Source organism: Mustela lutreola, chromosome 14, assembly GCF_030435805.1.
Source record: "Mustela lutreola isolate mMusLut2 chromosome 14, mMusLut2.pri, whole genome shotgun sequence".
Taxonomy (NCBI): Eukaryota; Metazoa; Chordata; class Mammalia; order Carnivora; family Mustelidae; genus Mustela; species Mustela lutreola.
This window is the reverse complement of record NC_081303.1, coordinates 19,108,514-19,126,056: the sequence shown is the minus strand read 5'-3', so window position 1 is coordinate 19,126,056 and position 17,543 is coordinate 19,108,514. Positions and strand designations below refer to the sequence as shown.

At 44.6% G+C, this 17,543-nt stretch overlaps 1 protein-coding gene across 1 annotated transcript in view; it reads right to left on the bottom strand.

The window, feature by feature from the left end:
• Nucleotides 1-17,334, bottom strand: part of LAMC1 (laminin subunit gamma 1) — a 124,804-nt gene extending 107,470 nt beyond the window's left edge. Inside the window, exon 1 of the mRNA XM_059147025.1 lies at nt 16,426-17,334. Coding sequence (XP_059003008.1) covers nt 16,426-16,840 — 415 coding nt within the window. The 5' untranslated portion in view covers nt 16,841-17,334. The remainder of the gene's footprint in view (nt 1-16,425) is intronic.
• Nucleotides 17,335-17,543: the final 209 nt, after the last annotated feature.

The following is a 17,543-nucleotide window of genomic DNA, read 5'->3' as shown; positions in this document are numbered from 1 at the left end:
AAAGCAAACACACATGCTCACTATCGCCAAGTAAATCAAGACTTAATGGTCCCACAGGGCCCACCGGGGGCAGCAAATTCAGCACCACACAGTGAGGGCACCAGGGGAAAGAAAACTGGGATGTCTCAGAATAAAAGAACTCTGCAAAGGTGGGGTGTGAAGCCTGCACCCCGGGAAGAGAAGGGGGTGTACCCCGTTTCTTCACAGGTCTTTTCCTGAAGACCTAGAGTACGAGGGTCCACAAAGAGCATGTCTGCCGGTTTTTCTAGATCCTCCACAGAAGGTGCTTCAGAAGACCAAAACTTGAGGGAGGAAGGATGCCGCTGTGCGCGGCTGGCAACTATGCCACCACAGCAGACATGGGGATGTGCCAGACCCATCTGCCAAAAGCTGTCCTCCTGTGAGACATCCCAAGCTGCCCGGCCGCGCTCCATGTTCCAGTCCCCACGGTGTGGATGAGGTGGCCAGGTGACTAAATGCTCTCCAGTGGCAGACGATACAATGATATACGTTGCTTTCAGGTCTGGGTCTTAAGAATGTAGGGGCCCTTAGGTAGCTCACTTGGTGAAGCGTCTGACTCTTGATTTCAGCTCAAGTCATGATCTCAGGGTTCTGAGGTCAAGCCCCGTGCAGGAATCTGCACTGGGCACGGAGCTTGCTTGGGTTTCTCCCTCTCTCTTTCCCTCTGCCCCTTCCCTCCTGTCTCTAAAATTAAAAAGCAAATAAATAATTTAAAAACTTTTAAAAAATTAGGCATCCGCCCTTTAGCAGCGTCCTCTCATCTGGAACACAGAGGTGCCTATCACCCAACTTCACCCACACCACACACATCCTAAGGGACAACAGCCTAAGGGACGGCCGATCATGAAGATTAAAGGACCCTGGGTCCCGGGCTGTCTGTGAGGATCACAGCTACCCTGCTGCCCACCTACCTCAGGACCACCACCTGAGAGAGAAATAAACGTCAGTGTTTTTGAAGCTCTTTGCTACAGTCCTTACCTAACAATACTTATGAGGAAGCTACACCATGTACGAACCATTCCCTCCCACCAGTCCAGTTTCAAGAACCCTACCTAAAAAGCCAAGTCCCTCTCCTTGGGATAATCTACACCAAATTGCCGTTTCTCAGCCTCATCTGTGTTTTGTGGCCACAGCCTCCCAGAAATAGGAATTCATTCATTCGCGAAAATTTTGAGCCACCTACTCCTATATAAGAGGCAGTATATTCCCCATGAGGGATACCAAAGTCCACGGGAAAAAGAAAGCAGATGAAACCCTCCCTGGGTGAGGTCCTTCATATAGCACGCTGCTGATCCAGAAGGCAAGCACTAGGTCATCTCTGCCCTGTCTCCCGCACTTTGTGGTGCCTTTCACACAACAGGCACTCAATTAACAAGTAGTTAAGTGAATGAATTAAGAAATCAGTAGGGGCGCCTGGGTGGCTCAGTGAGTTAAAGCCTCTGCCTTCGGCTCAGGTCATGATCCCAGGATCCCGGGATCGAGCTCCACATCGGGCTCTCTGCTCGGCGGGGAGCCTGCCTCTCTATCTACTTGTATCTCTGTCAAATAAATAAATAAAATCTTTAAAAAAAAAAAAGAAATCAGTAGATGAGTCCTCCATGAACTCGGTCAAAGAGGGGAAACAGAGAAAACAGTGCCGTGTCTTTAACATCATGGTCACACCCAATGTTCACAGACCTTTAGAAATGAATGTATCAAACAACTTAATGCCAGCGCTGTGGACAGACAGGAGGCATTAGAAGCCATTAGAAGCCAGCAGTCTTCCTGGCAAAGCTGAAATCTGCCAAGAGTTCTAAAGAACAATTAGAAGGTAGCCAAATAGACCAAAATGAAAAAAAAGTAAGGCATCAAGAAAAGATGTGGCACTCATGCTGGGTGAACGTGTCCACAACGACGGCGACCAGAGCGTTGTTCCTTCCGGGCCTGCGATGAACACAACTAGCACTCCTCAGAATCCACGGCTTCCCTTAAGTAAGCCTCCAACTAAATTCTTTCTCTAGCGTTTGCATCACCCCACTTGCCTACTGTGAACTGCTGTTCGAATTTAACTTTCATTCTTAATCTAAAAATCAGGACTTCCTGGACTCATTCTGAAACATTCTCTATCATGCAGTCAAGGAATCTCAAGGTTGACAGGAATCAGAAAGGTCACTGGATCAATGTTCTGGGAAGACACCCTGAGCAGCTAGCATCAGATCTCCTGGGCAGTCGCACGGGATTTTTATCCTTCTCCTGTGGTACGTCCAGCTTGGCCTCCACGTGTATTTGTTGACGCACCCTTTCCCGCACCACCCCCCACCCCCCGCTAGACTGCACGCTCTCCATGCGGCTATTCCTTCCGGCCTCAGTAATCAAGGGCTTGGCACAAAACCATCTTTCACCCAACCCCACCAGCTCTGGCAGCCCCTGTCAGGTCCCATCTGCTTGTTTCTGGGCACAGCCCTGTTGATCTTTTCAATAAAGGTGAGATGATGCACCTTCTTTCCCAGGACCCACAGCCATCCCCACAGGTGGAGCTACCTTCCTGTTCTAATGCCAATAATGCCACATGACTTCTTTTTTTGCCTCCATTTCTATTTTGGATTAGGGCTCAATCCTCTAAGCATTTAAAAAAAAGGGAGGGGTGCCTGAGTGGCTCAGTGGGTTAAAGCCTCTGCCTTCGGCTCAAGTCATGATCCCAGAGTCCAGGGATCGAGCCCCGCATCGGGTTCCCTGCTCAGCGGGGAGCCTGCTTCCCTTCCCCTCTCTCTCTGCCTGCCTGGTTCTCTGCCTACTTATGTCTCTGTCAAATGAATAAACAAAATCTTTAAAAAATAAAATAGAATAAAAATCTTAAAAAGGAACAGGTTCCAAATAAACCATCCCATTTGTGGGGTGCAGAATGTCCACATCTCAGAAACTGTCGGATGTTTCCTGGCAGATGTTTTAGGCCTGGAATCTTCGATGGCCTTTCCAGTTCCATCTTTTGTTCCTCTGACAAGGTTACTGTGCTTCCTTGAGACTTCCTGTTTGAATAGCCACACACTTGGGTGTTCAAACTCCCATGTGTTCATTATTCACCATAAAAGGGACCTGAGGAAGTAACCAAGCAGTTGAACACAAAATGATGTATGAACAAAAACAGCTGTGTGTTAGCAGGATGGACAAAAAGACAGCAGGGATCTAGGCACTGCTGTGAATTTCAAAAACAAGGTCTATTTAGTCAGGCATGGTTAAAAGTCTGCTGATTCAGAGCATTAGTGACCCGTTTCATAATTTAAAATCACTAGAGATGTGAAGAAGTCTGTCTTCAGTTACTACTTCCAGAGTGCCCCCCCACCGCCGCTGCCACCACCCTTCCCAACACTCTCTGTCTCATGGGAACGAAGCTGCCTCTCCTTTCTCTCACAGAAATGGCAATATCAACTCAAAATATTTCAGGCAAAAAAATAAATACCCATTTTATTTCCCAAAGCTGCCTCTCCTTTCTCTCACAGAAATGGCAATATCAACTCAAAATATTTCAGGCAAAAAAATAAATACCCATTTTATTTCCCAAACCAAAAAGCAGATCCTTCCCCACTTCTCCAGGGACCTTCCTATAAAAACACAGGAAAGCACAGATATAGGTACACAGAGGAAAACACAAACAGCGCCACAGAAAACAAGCCTACATTCTCCAAACATCTGGAAAGTATGTTAATTTCCAGAATCAGTCCATCTTTTGGTACCCTGAATACACCATCTGTATCTTGTGCCAGGATATAAGAGCTTTAAAGTGGACATAAGTTTAAGACCCAAACTTTGTTAGAATGGCCATAAAACTAAATGACCCCCAGATCCACCAGGAGTTGATGCTCACTTATTTCTTGGCATGTAGCAAGAATGCTGAAAAGAGCAGTAAACAAACTGGCTTGAGCCTTTAAAGCAATCCTGATAAAGTAAACAAATTTTATTACAGCTGTATTGCAGATGTTCCCAAAAACTTTCATAATCTAGCAGAGTTCTACAAATTTGGTCTTCAGCAGAAGTTCTATCCCATGAACTTATCTAAAATATTCGCTCTAAATTCAAAACTCTGTATAGAACCACTCTAAAAGTTACTCCTAGACACTCAACCCCAAAGAACATGACCATTTTCCCATAAAAGACAATCATGTGACTCAAGCAACTGAAGTACACAATTGCTCTTTTGGTTTCCAACTGCCCTCTCCCCTCACTCCACCCAGCCACACCCACTCTCCCTCCAAAGATACTCATCTCTACCAGATCATGATCTGGCATTAAAATAGCAATAATCTAAAAATTCAGTGACACCGAAACACCAGAGGTCAGCAGTCCTATCAGAATAAGTTCCGTGACAAGCGGAGCCACTGGGGGAGGAGTCACAGCCGGAAGTGCAGACAGACAAACTGCTACAGCACATCTAGATCCAATCATGTTACATTGCCAAGTTACTCTCCTTTAGTCTTCGGTAGTTTTTGACAATAAAATGATCTCTGATCTTGAGAACATCTGCGCAGACTAGTCTTCCTTCTCATCAGGATTTCTGCTGCCAGAGTGGGAAAGTACCACTTTCCAGTCCCGCCAAAGAACAGAAAGCCCTTACAGTAAGAGCTGTTCAACCCATCATCATCTAGATATCACTACCCCTTCTTCAAAAACAGTAAAGCTCGTCTCTTGGAAATAGAATCCTTTCACTGTCCTTGAAGAAAATTGATGGAAAATCTTTGAGGAAAATCCTTAGGCTTCTATGTTTTACCAAATGGCAAAAAAAGAGGGGGTGCATTTTAAACCCAACATTCACCCTTCAAAGGTAGCAACAGGTACCATCCCCGCAACTGCCCATTAGAAAGGAGCATGCACATTTAAGATGAAAGTCTTTTTTTTTTTTTTTTTAAAGATTGTATTTATTTGACAGACAGAGATCACAAGTAGACAGAGAGGAAGGCGAGAAAGAGGAGGAAGCAGGCTCCCTGAGGAGCAGAGAGCCCGACGCGGGGCTCGATCCCTCTGGGATCATGACCTGAGCCGAAGGCAGAGGCTTTAACCCACTGAGCCACCCAGGCGCCCCAGGAGCATGCACATTTAATACTGGTTAGTCGCTAGGGTGTGATGATGTAACCACATGTATTATAGAAAACACAATGTGTGCTGAGCAGGTCCATAAAAGAAGTAGAAAAGGTAAGACTACGATTCAGTAATACTTAAAATGCAACCAGTCAACTCACACCTGTAAAGAAAAACCAATCCTAGAATTTCCAGTTCAAGAAGTGGAGACAGTATGTGGCGAGTGAGCAGCACAACATACAAAATCTAAGTGGGAACTATGACCTCGCTTTCAGCGATTAAGCAAAAAATAAATAAATAAATAAAAAGTAGGTATCTAAGAATCACCTGCCTGACCTTAGCTCAGCATGCTCTGGGGAAACTAAGAAGATATAAACTGAATAAAGGATAGACACACAGAGAAGATATATGAATTCAATAAACAGTTACAGATTTACAAATTACCACGTACAGAAATCAAGGGGAAGGGAGTCACTTCTGGGCCTGAAAGTGTTCTCCTAGGGCCACAGTAGTCATGTATCAATCATTCCATGAAAGGTTTGTTAGACCTATTTAGCTGGCAAACTTGAACAACAAAAAAGCCACCATGCAGGGCGCCTGGGTGGCTCAGTCAGTTAAGCGTCTGCCTTCAGCTCAGGCCCTGATCTCAGAGTCCTGGGATCAAGCCCCACATCGGGCTCCCTGCTCAGCAAGGAGTCTGCTTCTCCGTCTGCCCTTCCCCCCAGCTCGTGCTCTCTCTCGCAAATAAAATCTTTTAAAAAAGAAGAAAGAAGAAGCAGAAGAAGCAGAAGCAGCAACAGCCACCATGTAAGAGTTAGAATTCACTTGGAGCAGAATGGAAATGAAATCCAACTTGGAGATGGACCTGGCAGCTTTATCTTTAAGGATGTCAGATAAAGTAAGCAACTGAACTAAATTCAGCAGTTCTCAACAACCAGAAGAGAGTCATGGATAAGGTAGAAAGGAGATAAGGTGGCACTCCCCTGACCACCCTTCAGGAAGTGCGGTATACGGTACACTTTTCCTATCAGCAGACACTGACAAAAGCCAGGATCTCATTCTGAAATTCAATAAATTCCTCAGAAATTCCTAGAAGCATGAACAGCTAATTATAAAACTAGTATAAGTACCCCAAACCTGAGATTCTTCCATTGCCAACAATCCTCTGTTCCTCACAAACAAGTGCAAAGCCCTATAAAAGCAGCAACCTGAATCCAAAGCCCCTCGAGCAGAGGTCTCTCAGAGAAACCTTTAGTTCAGTCCATTTCCATGTCACCCCTCAATTAAAGGTCTTTTTATAGTTCTCTATCACTCAAGGGGCCTTTTCTAACACGATAGACCGGGAAGAGCATAACCTACCCACAACAAGTCTAGATTCTCACCTAAACTCAGCGTGTGACTTCTCTGAGAGCAGAGTCCTCTTACGTGATTAGTGATTACTCCAGAGGGGGGCAATAATAGTTCTCGACTGTTTTTGAGGATTCAAGAAGGTACACGGAGCACTCTCCATGAAAGGGGATTTACTTTCTTTCCCCCTAATTTTCAGGATCCTCGTCTTCTCGGAACCCATGATGCATGCCTCCACGACTCCATTGAAAACAAACAATGCCTTCACCATTATCTAGTTACTCTTAGATCTTTAGTTAAACAACTCACCCTTCCCGCAAAGCCCTCCATTCCCATCCACTTTCTCGTCAGGACCTAAGAGGCTCTTCCTGGCTAACTTCAATCTACACTCTTCAAAGTGTCACATGTATTCCCTCTGCACTTAGAAGAGTTTCAACTGAATTATTTTTATTGTGCCTATAAGCTCCCATTGATTCCCTCTGCATGATTATGTCTGTCTCATCTCTTCAAACACATTACAAATTACCTGAAGATAGTGTTTCAATCTCTGTTGTTACCCACACATCGCCTATTACAACAGCCATAAATGAAGAATTTCCCCACCAAGGTCACCTTATTTACAGAAGACCTTTGTCCACTAACTAATTAGATTTACAATCCAATAAGCTCATCTCATTTTAGCTGGTAGCTCTTTTCATTTGGAAATACTTCACAAAATGTCATAAACTTCTCTAAGAAAGCCACATAATTCAAGCTTCACCTACTATTCTAGAAGGCTCAATAAGAGGAAGCCACGAGTCAGAACACGTCAAAGGAAAGAAGACAGGGTCTTCACATTGCAAGTAATTTATGGAACATTGAGATTTCACCACAGAAATTAAATAGTAAGTTATGTAAAAAGCAGATATTGTAGCCAAAGCACAAGCCTTGTAGACACTCTTCAGGGGTTCTCGAAACCTGCAACAAAACACGCAAACTTAGGGTTTGACACTTCAAACCACAAAAGCACCAACCAAAACCACTACTAGGGTAGAGGTAGGGGACGGTGGTCTTCCTGGACCGTCTCCCACACTCCACTTCCGGAGACCTTCCACGCAGCTCACCCGAATGCTGTTCTGAAAGCATTCGGCAGGTCCTTCAATTAAAACCCTTTGTCCACTCGACCAAGAGACATCTGTTAACACCTATCAATGCCAGTGACTGCTGGTACAGAACACGGTGAGAGAAACAGATCTTATATGACTGAGCCTCCGATTCTGTGCTCTACCATTTGAAGCCAAAATCATACCAGAAACAAACAAAATTACTCATGTATTATTTTGGATAACTGACTGATAAGTTGTTTTTTTTTTTTAATTCAAGGAATAATTAACACACAATGAAGTACACAAATACCAAATGTACAGCTCTGAACTTGTACATAGCTGTATGCCTCTGTAACCTACCCCCAAATCAAGACACAGAACATAAAGCCAGAACTAGAAAGGAGCTAAAGGACTGGTCAGGAACGGTTCTCTCTGAAAACACTGACAGGCACGTGGGTAGTCACTGTTATAGAGAATCATTTTGGTTAGCAGAAACCTTCACGTACTTTGTGATTTATCATCACAAAACAAAATGCACTGAGTCCGTAACTCTATACAAGACCATTTCTATTTTTTATTTTAAGAACTTTAAAAAAATGTGAAGGAGGCTGATTCTGGATTAATATTTCCAAGAACTTTCAGAACAAAAAGGGGTGCCTGGGTGGCTCAGTGGGTTAAGCCTCTGCCTTGGGCTCAGGACACGATCTCAGGGTCCTGGGATCGAGCCCCGCTCAGCGGGGAGCCTGCTTCCTCCTCTCTCTCTGCGCCTGCCTCTCTGCCTACTTGTGATCTCTGTCTTTCTCTCTCTCTCTGCCAAATAAATAAATAAAATATTTACAAAAAAAAAAAAGATAAAATAACAAAAATCCAAAGACGATGATATAACAAAAATTCCACGTTTGCCTTCAATATAACAGGAAGCAGCCACACAGTTGGAAACAAAGAGTAAAAGAAAGGAACCCAGGGACTATAACTCCTCAAGTTTTAAAGAAATCATGTAAATCCCCTAATTCATCTCCGAGCCTTGCCACAGGGTTCCCCTCCCACAAGAGATCTGAGAGCCCCATTGTCTGAGAAAGAGATAAGACTGCTTTATTTTATTTCATGAATATGTAGCTTCATAGGGCATCAGGCTGACTGGGCCCAGTTATTTTAGGATGGCCTCCTGGAAGAGCCCATGGAAAGAAAAGCAGATGTACTTAATCAGTGTCCCCACAGTCTGGCACAATACTCTAAAACCTCAGAGACATTTCTATAAATGCATTTTCTGGTAACCCCTTTTAGCAAGCTATCAATTTTAGGCCCTAATGAGCAAATATCTAATTTTATCATTTTATAAGAAAGGAGATGCTTGCAAATCCTATCAAGGCCCTCTTACAAATCTAAAAGCAAGCAACTTGGGCCAGATAATAGAACCAGCACACACAAAGGAACTTTTACCCTTTGGAACTGACAATTTAAGATAAGGGTCAGATTGATTCCTTATTTTTAAAAATCTTCTCAGGAATTTTGGGCAGTAAAAATAAATAAACAGCCCTGCTCTGAGCTTTGACACTTTTCCCTGAAATTCAAACAGAACAGTGGTAGAGCTGCCAATTAAGTGCAGCTGGAGACAAGGGGGAAGTAAGGAAGCATCCGCTGGTTCGTCCCCGTTAACTCCAGACAAGGAAGCGACGACTGTCCACCAGCTAACGACTATAACGTAGACCCTCGCTAGCCCGCCGGGAAGGGTCCCTCAGTAGCTCTGTCTTCTAACTGTACCCCAATGAGTCAAACAAACTAGAAATGATGCCACGCACAATAACCATAGAAAATATGTCGCTCTAACTTCTCCCCACAACTGCCCTTTAAGAGATCCTTGAAGCGGGTATTTCAATAATAGATGTGAGCACAGGTTTTAAAGTAAAAGATTTCGGTCCATTTCTGAAGAAAACACACACGATATTAACATTAAGTTTTCCAAAATTCATTGTCACTACGAAATTCAAATCTGAGAAGATCGCTTCCTCACATAAATTATCTATATGACTTCAAATCACATAAAAGTCTATTTTTTTACCCAAAAAAGGACATTCACAGATCTTTCAATTCCATGTCAGTTCCACATAACTCAGTTCTTTTTTTTTAAAGCTCTAGAAACCAAAGAACTATGCACCACATTTAATATTAGCTATTACAGGAGCATATGTGTCAAGAAAATAGAAAGATGAAGCTGATAAAAATAAACACAAACCCCAAAGAATTGCGGAGGAGAATTTAAAGTAACAAGCAGGGGTACCTGGGTGGCTCAGTGGGTTAAGCTTCTGCCTTCGGCTCGGGTTGTGGTCTCAGGGTCCTGGGATCAAACCCCATATCAGGCTCTCTGCTCAGCAGGGAACCAGCTTCCCCCTCTCTCTCTCTGCCTGCCTCTCCGCCTACTTGTGATCCCTTGTCTATCAAATAGATAACTAAAATCTTAAAAAAAAAAAAAGTGACAAGCAGTGTTTGGGGAGTTCTTATAATTCAGGCATTCATGTATTCACTCACTCTACATATATTCATGGAACACCATGCCAGGTTCAGTGCTAAGCACTGGAAATATAAAGACTCTAGCCTCCATCGAAATTATAAGTGAATGTCCTCTATGCTCACACCTTTCACTTACAACTTATTTTATAAGACTGAATGCATTGGTGTAGGGCAGAAGTCACAAACTGTGTGCTGCAGAGGCCCAGAGAGTACATATTTTAGGCTTCGAGGGACAAGACATAACAGTATCTGTTGCAATAACTCAACCCCTTTGTAGCACAGAAACAGCCATAGACAATAGGTTAATAGATGCATTCACTGTGTTCCAATGGAACTTCGTGGATACCAAAATTTGAATTTCATATGATTTCACATGTCACAAAATTTCATTCTTCTTCCGATTGTTGAATGAAAAATCTAAAAATATTTGCATGGTGCACACAAAAACAGGTGGCCACCCTGGGCTGATTTGGCCAGTAGGCTATAAACTTGCCTGCATCCCACTGTCTAGAGATGTAAGTCTCCACACCTAGGCCACAAGTTCCAGGAGGTCACAGCAATGTCCAATGAATCACTACGCATCCGGGAATCAGTATGGTGCTGAGGAATGGCAACCAATTAACTAATGTTGGTTACACTGAACTGAATTAAAAGACCAAGTCCCTGACCCTGGCTTCAAAGACTTCATGGTCAAGTGGTAACAGACAAATCAAGAAACATATAATAGCACTGATACGCACTGTGGTAGATACCTACAGGGTGCTGAGTGAGACACCTAATCCACACTTGGGAGAAGGATGGAAAGGAGAGAAGACAGAGAAACTGGGGCGGGATTTCCTGAAGGGGGTGACACCTGGAAGAAGAGTTCCAGACTAAAGAAGCAGCCCTTTGAGCGTGTAAGATGACAAGAGATCATTCTAGAAGTTAAAACAACAGTCCAGATCTTAAAGTACCTTGTATACCATGCCAAGGAGTCTGGACTTTATCCTAAAGGTTTGAGGAACCACTGAAGAATTTTAGCTGGGAAATATCATCAGATTTGCATTTTAGAACCATCCCTCAGTCCAAAGTGTGGCTGCCTGTACAGAAAGGGCAAAAATTGTGGCAGAAAGGCCACCAGGTAGTTAGAAAGTTGTTGCAGTAATTCAAGTGACATTCAATGGAAAGCTACAATAAGGTATAGTTAAAGGAGAGGATTCAAGACACACAGTGGCTAAATACAGGAGGTCAGAGTGGCATCTGGGACAGACTGTAGTAAGGATGAGTGGGGAAGGAAGCGGTGAAGTTACAGTTGTCCAGCACTGACCTGCCTCCAGCAGTGGATCCTATCTGCTCTCCAGAGTAATCTTACTGATGAGAGCCTATCAAGCCTCTTTATCTTTTATGAGAGGCCTGGCAAAAAACTGGTCTAGAGCCTCAGGATTAAAACTGAAGAGCATTCATTGAGATATGACGTTGAGTTCGGTAAGACAGTGAAGAATGAATATAGTTTTGGACATGGCCTCTGGACACCTCAAACTGACCATGTCCAACAAGTCCTTAGGACCGGACTAAGAGCTGGTCTCGAGATACGAGTTTAGAATTTATTAATTTGTAAACAGTAAATAATGCTTTGAGACTAAGAGGAATTTACTCAAGGAGAGTGAGTCCCATGAAAAAGAAAGGAATCCAAAAATACAAGTGAAAAATAACAGAGGGGAAAGGAGAAAAATCGAGGGAGTCTGGTATCTCTGAATCAGTGTGTACGTGAACTTGTGTTTTAAAGCTGGTCTGGAATAAACTAGTCATTCCTTTGAGAGATCTGTTAACAAAGCTAAGAGCTGCTGGGGCTAAGGCAACAGACGAAGGAGTCAAAACCCTCCCTCCACTGGGACTTCTGGCAAATCACCACCTCAGGATCTTCATCTTTGCCTTCACTGAGTTGTGGAAGCCTGATCAGTGATAAACTGAAAGTTTCATAAAGTGTAAAATATTATAAAAGCACTCCTGATTTACTGTCATTAGAACAGTGTGAAAATTCCATCCAGGAGCGTAAATTTCTGAAGACGCAACCTTCTACCTTCTACCTTTCTATCAGGTATTGTGGCTATGTATTTAGTAGGTATTTGAAAAATGTTTACCGAATATTTGGCAGTAACATGAGAATGTATGCATGGGGGTAAGGAGCACAGAGCAAAAGGCATATCCAACTTCCTAAAAGGATTTAGAACTGAAATCATCAAACTAACCCTCCCACAACTGTGGCCAGTGACAAAAGAATGGGGGGGTGCTCATAGTCCCAACTTCTCTCCCAATGCGTAAATTGTTCCTCTGAATGCTTTAGAAACATGGAGAAGATATTTACAGAAAAAGCTGTGAACTGTAGAAAAGGAAAACAGCCAACAGCAACTTTATAGAACTGTGTTCAACTACCGCTGGCCATTAAGTAAGAGCTCCCTAACTTCTCAAGTTGGAACCTGCAACATGTAAATCAAGCCTTTGTGAGACGAACTAAAATAGTGTCCCCTCAGGGTGTGCAAATACCACAGTGAAGTCACCAGAGTGAACTATTCCCTGACACAGTCGGAACCTACCTTGCAGAGGCTGCCCTGTGGAAAAAAATTTTGTTTGTTTCATTTTACATATACACTGAAAGGAAGAAGCGGAATAAAATGCAATATCCTCATGTATCAATTAACTTGATTTAGACACACAAAAAGGATAGATGTGGCTAAAAAGAATCATTTAATCACTGTTTGCTCTTAAAGCATACAGAGAGGCGTTGGAAACAAATCTGGTCTTGATGTAAATTTTAGGAGTTCCATGAATTTTGATTGAGTTGGTTTATAAGCACTTTCTTCCTTAATCTAATTGTTTTCAGAAAGGGGGAGCGCTACCTTCCTCGAAGATCCAGACCAAGCCTGCCAAGTTCCCACCCGCAATAACTACCAGGTTAATTAAAAAGGCTGTTTCATAAAATGCAAATCCTCAGCTACAATCCTACTATCAACTATCCTGCTGATACTAATAAAAAAGTTATTATGACTTATTCTTTAACACAAAAGCCAAACTTTTAAACAGCAGTTGAATAATCCATACAGAAGTTAGGAAAGAAGATCCAGAAGTTGAGTGCAAAATAAGACTGTTTTTTAGAACAGGGTGCCTGGCTGAGATTTCTCTCCACAAGAAAGAAAATGCAATTCCTGTTCCCATAGCAACCTGAACTGATTCTATCTGAGGATACATTGCACCCTGGATTACTGTATATGGTGCTTAAGACATGGCTGCTCTCAGAATCAACACTGACTCTCCTGGCTTCTGTGCAAGTGATGGTAATGGTACAATCAATGATCTAATTTGTCCTTACCATCATTTAAAATCTTACTGACCACTCCCCCCAAATGGTAGCAGTTAAAATGATAACATAATTTTACATATACATGTGTATGCGTGAAAAGTTTCTGGAAGGCTGCATGAGAAATTGTGAATGGTGCTCTCTTCCAAACTAGCAAATGAAGAGGAAGATTCCCTAGTCATTATACACAACTGTTTTAATTCACCATGTTGTGTTTTATTTTTACAGTAAAAAAAAAATGACCTACAGTTAATGCCAAAAGATGTATGTTTCTTGTAACGTTAAGTGCAGTCTGACTTTGCTTATTTTAAAGTTTACTGTATTTAAAGTTCAAAATCAAAAGGGAGGGGAGAAAAGTGTTGGCTAGCCCTGCTTCTTTCACACTGCTCACTTGGGAGTTTCACAGGCTCTAAGGGCAGGGCACAATATGCATCACTTGCTTAAGGGTATGTGAAATTTGAACTGGATGGGAGATTTAATAGATGCACAAACAGTCATGGTACTTGAATTCATGGGAAACAGCAAGCTAGAGCCCACAGAGTAACTGAAGTTAAGGGCTGAATACGCTGATCATCAAAACACACAATGATACATAAAGCCCTGCCTATACTTTATAGATCATAACCAGCATGTATACATACATCCCTGTCATTAAAAAAGAAGCAAGGGAAACTTCGGGGGCTGGGCGGGGGGAGGAGATACTGGGAGAGGGAGAGAGAGATTGAGACATCGCCCCCACAACACACGTCTCCCTCCCCTTTTCCACCTTCTCCACCACACACAACTTCCTCTGGGACATCATTTCAGATCCAAGAAAAAGTACAATAAGTTCTAGTCAGGTTTTTAGAAATTGTCTGTCTTAAAAGTCTCAAGTAAATGTTCTCACAGTTAATCACAATACTTATATGGAGACTATTTTAAATAATTTTTTTTAAACCCATAGTTTTATGAACTTCATTTACCACGAATATTACCAAAAACTGAAGAAGACATTTTCAACAAAAACAAGTCCAAGCATATAACATTTTTTAGAGCACAAAGTCATGTAAGAGTCCTAACTAGATGGCCTCTTGAGATTTCTTTAGACCTTTAATCACCATGATCCATAATTAATATATCTGCTCCCCACCAGTAACAACCTAACTTGACTGTTACTGTCTTATATACCACATTACCTTTACCTTTGTAACACAGAAATAATCTGAGTGATCTACCTACTTCTGCAATCACCTAAAGTAACCTTTTGCTACACAGTGCCCACAGCAGAAAACTCAGAATGCCGAGATTGACAGCCTGACCTTTACCTAAGTAACAGATTCTTATTCAGAAATTTCCAGTTGAATCCCAGGCACTTTGAGGCAGTGAGCAAATGCTTCCACTTTGAAATTTTTAGTATTTGAAAACAGATAAAACTTTGTGGGCATTCAAAATTCAACACAGAAACTTTAATAAATTTCCACAAAAATAATTGAATATAAATTTTAAAAATAATTTTGACCAAGTTTAAAAATATAACACCTAAGAGTATTTAGCTGTCTAAAGAGTTAAAGAGTATTCCCATGAAGACTTAGAAGATCCCAGGTCTCTTGCTGTGTCTTAGAAAAGCACCTGTTCCAACACACTGCTGGTTCTATGCATTTCCGATACCCTTAAAACACTGAAGTACAGTTCACTTCTTCCATCTCTGAAAAACGGGTGCCTCAGAGTTTCACTGTCTGAACTTATTTTCCAAAAGTTCACTTTTCTGATAACTTGTCTAGAAATAAATGGTATTCCAAAAGTGCTAGAAACTGCTTTTCTACAACTTACTCCACACACAGTAGTTTAACTACTTTTCAAAGTACTTTGGGTAAGTTATATTCCTTCTCTGGAATCTTGATACTTACGTAAAGTTTAATGTACCAGAGAGCAGTGGAAAGAAAAAATGCAAAACCATGACCAAAAGAACTATTTGCCTATAAAACATTCCTTTCAAAGGCCCTCAAATAATATTCGCCTTACAGAATGATCTGGCTTTGAAGAATGGCTTGGGCCCTATGTTCTCTCTGGAAGTTCCTTACCATCAGCTACCAGGGAAATCAATTCTTTCAATGAAGGGGACTGCAGTTCTACAAAGCAGATGCCAGTTTATCACGCATATTTTAACTCTGTTAAACACAATAATGAATTATTCTGCTTGTTTATATATTTCAGTGATGAAGAAAAACCTGCTTAGACCAAACATGATTTTTGATACCTTAGGATAAACATGTCCATCCTCATCCACCACCCGGCAACAAAGTTCTCTATACATCCTTTTCCTGATTTCTAAAAGGTCATTCATACATGTTTCTACACTGGCTTTGAATCAAAGGAAAAGGAAAGACAGGAGAGCCTTTTCACTCAGGACCAAAGTGCAGCCAGAAATTAAAGTGGATGCACACTTTCTTTTGTTTTCTCTGTTCCAGGAGTAGCGGTGAAATAACTTTGTGGCCCTTCATTAACGCTGAACAACTCAAAAGAAGAGTAACTTTAAAAAGTGAATTTCTGTTTTAATTACACATAGGCCACACCGGTAGTAAAAGCATTGGCTTCCCTCAAATTCCCTTCACTAGAGACCCTCTGCTCTCTGGCTTATTCAACAGAGCAAACAGCAATCACGCTCAATCCTGGAGAGAGGGGGGCATTTAAACAAGATCAAAGTGCTGAAGGTAGACCGTTCTATCTCTGATCCAAGAACGCTCCGTGGTGGCCCTGCGAGGAGGGAGAAAAGCGAGAACAGGGGTTTCTGATTAACACTTCCCCAAAAAAGGGACAAAAAACAGCCGAAAGGGCGAATCATCAAGGGAGTGAAAATCTGGGTAAGTTAGAAAGAACAGAAAAGCAAACAGATGCTAGCGCAAGGTATCCTGGCCCTCGCGGAATGTGAAGTGCCAGATCTAGTTTAGAAGTCGGAGAAGGGAGGCTCTGTGTGGCCCCTGCAGGGTAGCAGAGAGCCAGCGCCGGGCTGTTCGCGCCCCGCAGGCTGGGCCAGGAGGTGAAGGCGGCCGGCGAGCTGGGCGGCTGGCGAGCAGTAGCAGGAACAGGGCTGTCACCGCTTACCCAGGTGCAGCGTGAGGTTGATGGAGTTGGGGTACTGCACCCCGGCCAGCATGGTCTGGCTCTGCCACCAGGTGGTGTCGGCCTGGTTGTTGTAGTCGGTCAAGAAGGCTGCCCCGTGCTGCAGGTGGGACTGCCCGGCGTCGCACAGGTGACAGGACTTGGTGACCCCGGTCACCCCGGTCTGCACACAGTACTCCTCGGGCGGAGTCCCGCACGTGTTGGTGGCCACCACGGTCACGTTGAAGGCGGCGTTGACGAACTCGGGCATGCAGCGCTGCGATCGCCCGCCCTCGTCCGTGCACTCGTCCATGGCTGCCCGGGCGCAGCCGGCCGCAGCGGCCGCCAGCACCGCCAACACCGACCAGAGCCGCCCCCGGGGCCGCAGCGCCGGCGCGGCCCGCTCGCTGCCCTTCATCCCGCCGCCCGCGCGCTGGGCCACGCCGAAGGCAAGGGCGCGGGCGCGTTCCTCTCGCCCGGCGGTGTCCCGGGGAGGCCGCTCCGCGGGCTGAGCCTCGGGGCCCAGGGGCCGGACTCTCGGGGCGGGTGGTGGCGGCGGCTCAGACTGGAGAGACGGGCCAGTGGGCGCCGCTGGCGAGGACCGCACGGCTCGCGGGCCACGGCCCGGCTCGCCGCCTCCGCGCCTCCCTTACCCACCCGGGACACAGCCCGCACTCGGCGCCGACCCCCGACTTCCGAGCGCGGGCCCGAGAGCGCGCCCCCGGGGAGGAAGGAGCAGGGGGTGGGGTCGGCAGGGTGGGGTGGGGTCTGGCGGAGGGGAAAGCCCAACCCCCGCCTCCTCTCAACAGCTCCCGCGGCCCCCGTAGCGGGTCCCCCGCCCTCCTCGTGCCTCGGACTGCGCGTCCGCCCGGGCAGCTCGCGGCGGCGGCGGCGGGGGCGGCGGCATCTCGCGCTCCCGCCGGCGGCGCGGGATCGGCGGGGGAGGGGCCTTGGAGGGGCGCGAGGGTGGGCGGGGAGCGAGGGGAGGGGAGGGGGGAAGGGGAGGGAGAGCGAGGAATGGGAGGGGGAAGGGGAGGCGGAGAGAGAGCGGGGGAGGGGGGAGGAGGGGAAAGGAGGGGCGGCGGGGCGGTGCATGCCGGGACGGAAGGGGAGGCCGAGGA